The 7,865-nt window shown below is 42.1% G+C and overlaps 1 protein-coding gene across 1 annotated transcript; it reads right to left on the reverse strand.

Annotated features, from left to right (window-relative positions):
• Positions 1-782: 782 nt before the first annotated feature.
• On the reverse strand, positions 783-3,689 carry LOC125941813 (uncharacterized). The gene is made up of 3 exons (XM_049659657.1): positions 3,565-3,689; positions 1,549-1,685; positions 783-887 (listed from the first exon to the last, which is right to left on the reverse strand). The coding sequence occupies exons 1-3, from the start codon at positions 3,647-3,649 to the stop codon at positions 783-785; spliced, it is 327 nt and encodes a 108-aa protein (XP_049515614.1). The 5' UTR covers positions 3,650-3,689.
• Between the last annotated feature and the right edge of the window lie 4,176 nt (positions 3,690-7,865).

Below are 7,865 nucleotides of genomic sequence, written 5' to 3' on the forward strand. Positions count from 1 at the left end.
CTTTGCGACTGCAAATAAATGCCCTCTTTACTCCATTATTTGCTTTCCAGTACTGTTATGATGCTTAACATAACTTACAGGTAAAACATGATTTAAAAAGTCTGATTTGAAATGCACCTTTCCATACTTTTTAGGTATTTTGTGTACGAAACTACAGCCCTGAATCTTTTTTAATTAGTCCCTTTACATTCAAGAGATCATAAAGTGCCGTCTTAGCATAGTAAAAACTGCAGCATCAGCCTCCTTGGGTCGAACAAATTCTTCAAGTCCCATGAGATTTCCCCGGTCCAAAATCTCTTGCATTTTGCTTAGCTTGGCCTCCACAGCCTCCACTGTGTCTCTAAACATTATTTCTGCTTCAAAGGCAAGCTGAAAGAATTGCACATTGACTGACACTTTGGGGCCCACTGAAAAAAAACAGGCCCTAGGATAGCTCAAATACTTTAATTCTGCTGAACGATACGATGAGAGAAAATATCACCTTCACACAACTACCCAAGCAGCGGTGTTGATTCTATATTCATCTTGACTTAGATGAGATCTTTGAACATTCATTGTTATAGCAATGCTTTTCACCAGTGCTAAAGATTATAAACTGGGAGCCAGTCTGTGTAAATGATCACTCACTTTTTATCATTTATCAAATGCTACAGACAGAGCACAGCTGACTAAACAAATCACAGCTTACAAAATAACACTCTTAACCTTACAGAGCAGACCCACACGATTTGAAAAACATGATTGATCTTACCACGTCAGAATTTAAAATGTATGACGGCAAATCATCTGGTGCATTGAACATGCGGGCCTCTGCAGTTGTGGCCAAAAGCATTTTTCATTCGCCCAAGGTCCATGCAAAAGGGATCTGTGACCATGTCTTCAATTGCCTAGGCAAAAATGCAAAGCAGATAAATAAAGAACTGTACACATAAGCAAAGCATACATTATAAAATAAGCTTTGTTTTTGTGCTTCTGACAAACCACACATAGTAACATCCATGAAAAAACGCCTGCGGTTAACACCTAAAATGGCTAAATGCATTCCACCTGATCGCAGAAAATGTATGCACATAAATGAAAATTGATAGCATAGTTGAAGAGATGGCAAGCAGCTCATCAACAAAATAAATACAAAATCTTCCTGTCTGGAAGCTGGAGCCTAAGGAAATAATGCCGGGGCAAAACACAGGAATTAACGGCAGTGAGCCAATAAAGCATTTTCATTCGAGAATCTCAAATTGTTTTACGAAAGTGCAGCTTCCAAATTGAGTAGCAGCACAGGCATTCCTTACATTCCTTATCTGCCGCAGTTGCGGTCAATAGGCATAAATGCTTGGACTGACAGCCAGCACAACCCTCAATACCTGTTAACATCTAGTAGTTGCACAAGATATCGCACTTTGCCTGCCGAAAAATGGTTTACCAATGCAAGATGTAGCAAGTGGTTGCTTATAAGCGTATTATCGTACGTTGGAACTTTCACCATAGTGGTAACTAACATGTGTCAGGCAATGTTTGAACAAGGCCTTTGAAAAACGAAATTCTCACCTTCAGTTCAAGTAGTGCGTCAGGACAAGGGATTGGGTTGCTGCAAGCGTGGTCACTTTCTGCAGGCTTCTCAGATACTTTTTCATCCGAAGCAGCCGCGCTTTCTTCGTTGCACTCACTGATCGCATGAATGCTTTCTGAAATAGCATGAGTCAACATTGAAATAAATGGCTATATACACCTCACATCGTAGTGGCCTCTCCAGATTATGCGGGAATCGAGTGCTCAATATGGAATGGTTATAAATATGCTTTTATACATCTAATATAACAAAAGACATAACGAATGTAGTCAGAATGAGTTTTTGTAATGCTGCTACCACGTATAAACATTACTGGTCAAGTCAAAGGATGTGATAAATTTTGTGTTGTGGAGCAAAATTTATGTTACAAAGGTGTGTCCAAATCTTATCCTCTAGGTATATACCCTGCGTGGTGGCATGAGCCAAACTAGAACTGCTGATGGGTTGGGCTGCTGCATAAGGTTCTCATAAATCATAACTACATGCCTATTACATGCGTCCACAGTGCATACCACAGCCATGACGCAAAGGGTTCGCGTAGAGATTGGAAATAATGTTTTCATTTTTACTTTTCATACAAAGCAGGAGTATTGGTCACAAACTATCCAAGTGGACACAGCGATATTCAGTTTCTGCACAGGTTATTGCGAACAGAGAACGTAGCTTTGTTTGCAGATTATCAAGTTTGAGGAGGCGCAGAAATGGCATAATTTTTGTGGGCACATCATGATGTAAGAACTTATTCAGCACGCACGCGTTGTAGGCAATTATTCTGTCGTGCTACCAGAACTGACGTCCACAGCATAGAATTGGCGGCACAATTTCTGAATACCAGGCCCAGGCATGCGTTCCTCACTTTCTTCCATCCACCAATGGAATGTATTCGTTAAGTAATATAGGCTGCCCCAAATGATTTATATTATGAAGCGACAGCAGCGTGAACTCACGCTACTGCTAAGACAACCACTGTCCCTTCCATTTTTCTACGTCAGGGAGCAAGCTAAAGGTGGCGTGAACATAAGATCTGAAAAGGCCAACGACATTAGAAGACACAAGAAACTACCTAACGTACACAGCCAATTCTAGGCAGTGCGGCCTCCAACGCATTGAACCATCATTAACAGTTATGTAGAATGGCATCTTACTCGCGCGCTCTCCTTAGTGCATTACGTGCGCGCAAGCGGCAAGGACAAAGGTTCCCGGGACGAAGATCCCGGTTTCGCAAGCACTGTAGATCCATGCTACCTAGCAGAATAAAACAACAGCGGGAATAACCCACAAGTTTAAAAAAAAGTACCGATACGTCCAAGGACACAAGCTCTGACAAATTTGCTTGGAAGTTGCGAAGTGTGTGAGCGCGAGGAGATCGCGAGCGGCAAACACGCGGTCGCACGGTGCGAAGATCCACACCCGCCGTCAGCCAAAGCGACCGTCAATATCTTACTAAGCAACATACTGTATGGGGGCATACAGACTACTGGGAAACTAACACGCGAACCAGCAACGTGGTCGGAGTCATAAATGTCGAGCGGATTCCGTCCCACGAGCACGGAAATGGACGCGTATTACCGTTTACCGATTACGTTTCGCCAAAACAAAGTGAAGTTTCACGCGCCAAGACAAAGTGAAGTTGCACGCTACGAAAAAAATTTTCGCGCAGAACTTAAGACAGCGTAAATGACGAAGTAAGCATATTAATTCGATTTGCCTTTTCGCCCTTTGTCTCATAATCCGCAATTTGGCGAAAAAACTACCATCATTCCATCATTTAGATTGCTCTATTACGCGCGCGGGAAACAAATCCGCCGGGATTGTACTGAAATTAAGCTATCGGACTATATAAGCAGTAATTGTCTTCGTGGAGCGAGTTTGGCAGGCGTGCCTTAATTCAGCTAAATACAAGGGGAAGCGTAGCGGTATCCTACCCGACACAATGATATTTTTATTTTCACTGAACAACAACCGTAACGAGCACATAAACATGCAGCACTGACCTTTGTTTGCGCCTCCTGGCAACACCACTACTCCGCTTCGTCGTAACGGTTCCCGCCAAACTGGCCGACAGCAAACCACCGTCATTTCTAGCAATTCGCATCAGGCGCGGCAAGCGCCACTGCACTGTGTCTGCCACAGTGGCCCGTGGCATGTGGCCCGGGGCCAGCCCGCGGAACAGCTCGTGCGGCCGTCGCCGGTCTTTTTTTTTTTTGTCCGGAAATGACAACGCGCCGCGCGTCCTGAGGGCCAAGTGTGTAGAAATTAACACGTTATTAAATATATATATATATATATATATATATATATATATATATATTGTACTTAATACATACCATATACGTAATACAGGTGTTAATGCATATTATAAAGATATTGACAGGCCGCTTAGCACGTTAATTTTTACTAAAGTTGCTTCGCGCTGCTGGCCGTGAGCGCGCGCAATAACCGTACATAATTTCCGAGGAAAGCTTTTCAGCGTTGCTGTTTACAATAAGCGCAAAATGTACGCTGCTTCATTTGCTGCGTTTCCTTGACCACAGCAAGCATGGTTATTAACCAAAAAATATATAATGCGACGCTCTTTGATATACAAATCACAAATTACTCGCGTAAAGCCAAGGGACGGTGTGACACAGTTTATTAGAAAGTAATGCACCGGCCCGTTTCAAAACAGTCTTTTTCCTCCTAAAGCCAGCACTGCAGGAAAACAATAAACAAGGGAGCAGCAGGAGACGTAAGGGTCATTCGGTGCGCTACAGTTACCATGAAGAAATAGATGTTTACACTGCGAATTTTTCTTTTATTGAAGCGCATAATTTAGAAAAATATTAGGATATCAGTATTAATAGACCGAGTTTACTGCAGATACTGCGAAGTATTTTAAGTTCTCTAAGTTTAATTTCCTTCCCCACTTCTGAATCATATAGAGTCGACCGTTCCCTGCAAACTGATATTTTTGTTTGCTTGTGGAAATCAAAGAGCCACCACGAGCAGTAAAATTCAACCACACTTGCGTGCGTATAAACATGCGCAATATGCAGCAACGTGACCCAAGGGAGCATTATAACTGAAGGCTGTAGTCATTGCTTAAGCGTTGAAAACTGTGTACGTACTAGACCACAGCATGCAAATGGCTGAAAGTTGAACCAAAGCCCTTGTTTCTATGGTGCTACTTGTTAGTCAAACGGACAACACGTGTTAGCCTGAACAATTAATTCGTAACCGAGGTGTCCAGAAAAACGCGATGTCCACCAGAAATTCTTGAGCCCAGGCAATTATGGGCTTCGTCCAAACAGCAGAGTGGACACCGAAAGACGCCAGACCTTCTAGAATCCAAGTTATTGATTATTTTAGACGCAGTGAAGTAAAACGGAGAGACGAGCTAGCTGGTGAACATTCGTCATTGAAACGTAAGCGCAAACTGAGACAAGCACAAGAGCGGGCAACCACACCAACGCTTTGGTGTACTGCACGTCTAAAATTACTGGCAGCAAGACCAGGTTCGCAAATGCCGTTTGAGCGCCGCAGACAACCTGACAAGACGTTCCTGCAAGTTCTGATTTTCGCTATAAGATGTATCCTTTGCTTGCATCGTTTAATCTTTCCCCGGCATTATTGAACAGGGAGTTTCTAATGTAAAATAACATCGTTAAAAATCCTCCTTAGCAGTTTATAAATGTCAACTGCTGTAAGATAGTTTCACAGATGCAGCGTAAGTTTCTGTAATTTTATATGCCATGTGTGTATGGGCCAAGGGCATCTCCACACAAAGAGCGCCAAATTTATATGTGGTTCAATGCACACTTCACTGCAGCGCCGCAGTTATGTAGAACAAGACACAAGCAAAAAATATACAACCGCACTATCTAGAAATTTTACTGGAACCTAAGTGGTGAAACGATAACTGCATCACACAACACCACCTCCCCCCGTTTACTGAGTTCCAGATAAGAACGATAAACATAAAGAAAACAGAACGAACGTTCCACATAAGATCCACTTGTATGTCTCGTTCCACTTATTAACAGTTCGGACCCAGATAAAAATATGTGGATCACCTTTTTAACTGGAACTTATATGGAACCAGATTAAGAGTGTAGTTTCGGTTCCACAAGAGGCAGTACAGCTGTGTTTTTATAACATTCATTTGCTTCAGGTTTATTCAAGCAATATAAATATTATATGAGCCCTATGCACGAACCTAATTGGCTGCTTATCACGGGGAGGAAACAGCGTGAGGACGAGATAACAGGTTAGGGATACAGAGCACAGGTCTCTAAGTTGGCTATTGGCGCTCATGAATAATGTCACCGTTATGCAATCAAACAGTTAATTCCCCCTACACTTTCCGTGACATCAGAGTTTTATTTATTATATTTATTTATTTATTTATTTGCCTGTGTTTCAGCTGTAAGAATCCTGCTGCTTACGTGTGTCAAGCCGGTTAATTTATTTATTTTTTTGTAAATAGCGCGACCCACTTCTATTTTTGTTTTCTGTTCCCGCCGGCGCACTCTATTTTGGGGCGCAGTTTTCATTTAGTCTTTATGGCATGTCATTTTGCTACTTCTTTCCTCTTTAGTTGCCTTCTTCCTACCTTCAATTTATTTTGCTATTCTATTCTTCCTAAACAGAACGCAGGCGTTGTGCCCCTCGCGGTCGCAGTTGCTAGCCTGCTCCCTCCCTATTTCCCTCACTGTCCATAGTATAATGTATGTTTTCATATCAAATTATATTAAAAAAGCATGGCGCGTATCCGCAATGACCACTCACGCTACAGAATTGTTCATAAGGGAAAACTGGAGCCAATCTTTATGTTGGACCTTTTTATTAGTAGGGTGCCGCCCAACTCGTTGGTGTGCATACCGAGCAATCTTGCGCCTTGAAGAATCGTTAGTCTGGGTGGAAAAGCACGTTTTATTTAACGACAGACCGTCAATTTTTGTCTCTAACCCGTGAATGGTCTGGGGTATCGTTAATCCTACCAAAAAAATGCCACGGTGAGATTGACAGTTCCCAGTGGTGATATTATGCATAGGGAAGATTGCTGCTCGATTTCAAACGATGTCTTCGCGAAGTCATTTACTTCCGACACTCGTATTGCTGTTCCGTACTTGAAGAAGCGCAATTGCTTCCCTATGTACCCTGTTGTAGTCAATTTAGAAGGTATTGTTAAACAAATCGATCGTTTAAAGTTGTATTCAACTTTCGGTCCTGATGAAATTCCCATGTATTTTTCCGTTCTTACAATATGTACCTCTTCCCTAAGTCATTAGAATGCTCTGAACTTCCACGTTACTGAAATGTTGGAAAGATTTTTCCAATATTCAAATCAGGTAATCCTCAATCTCCCCTAAATCAGGTGAATATCGCTAACCAGGGTACCATGCACGCTTCCAGGGCACACCTTTTACACAAGCCTCGTTGCGTTCCTAGAACCTAACTCTCTTTTTTTCACAGCACTAAACATGGTTTTCGAAAGCCTTACTCCTGCGATACACCGCTCATTGCCTTCACTAATAGCCTACTTTCAACTCTCGACAGCGGCTTAATTATCAATTGCATTTTTCTTGATTTCTCCAAAGCCTTTGATAAAGTGCCACGTCATTGACTATTTTCTCAAATAACCAAAGTAAATGTTGATCTTTGTATTATAAAATAGATCGATTGTTTGCTTGACAGCCGTACGCAACATGTCACTACCAACGACTGTTTTTCAGACTCCTGCGATGTAATATCTGGTGTTCCTCCGGGCAGCGTGATCGGGCCTTTATTACTTCTCATTTACAATACCGACCTTCCTGACAGAATAACATCACCCATAAAACTGCTTGCTGGCGATTGTGTTAATTATAAAGGGAAGCGTAATAATTCACTCTGCTTACACCTTTGGTCTGACCTCGACAATGTTTCCAACTAATGCATGAAACAGCAAATGTGCCTCAATAGTAACAAATGTAGAAATTGGCTAGTTTCTCGTCGATCTGATCCAGTGGCAGCATACTGCATGATTCCTGGCACTACTCTAAAAAGTGTCTTGTTACAAATATTTTAGGTACACATAACAAATGACTTATCTTGCAACACACACGATAATTACATCCTTGACAACGCTAATCACACTCTCGGCTACTTACGGCAAAACTTCTCCCAAGCTCCTTCGAGCCAAAACTGACACTGTACCGGACACTTTACTGGTATTACCATAGCTAGAATATGCCTCGTCAGTGTGGGAACCTCTTCATCGTAACATAATTGACCACATTGAATCCGCCCAAACTGAGCAGTGCGTTTTTTTTTT

The sequence above is a fragment of the Dermacentor silvarum genome, unplaced genomic scaffold (assembly GCF_013339745.2).
Source record: "Dermacentor silvarum isolate Dsil-2018 unplaced genomic scaffold, BIME_Dsil_1.4 Seq367, whole genome shotgun sequence".
NCBI lineage: Eukaryota > Metazoa > Arthropoda > Arachnida > Ixodida > Ixodidae > Dermacentor > Dermacentor silvarum.

Bases quoted from the DNA above. Each gene is read 5' to 3' on its own strand.
- LOC125941813 (XM_049659657.1), bottom strand. From the start codon at position 3,649: ATGACGGTGGTTTGCTGTCGGCCAGTTTGGCGGGAACCGTTACGACGA. The intron at 1,686-3,564 runs GTCAGTGCTGCA...ATGCTATTTCAG, and splicing joins GCCAGGAGGCGCAAACAAAG to AAAGCATTCATGCGATCAGT. The intron at 888-1,548 runs GTGAGAATTTCG...ATTTTTGCCTAG, and splicing joins ACGCACTACTTGAACTGAAG to GCAATTGAAGACATGGTCAC.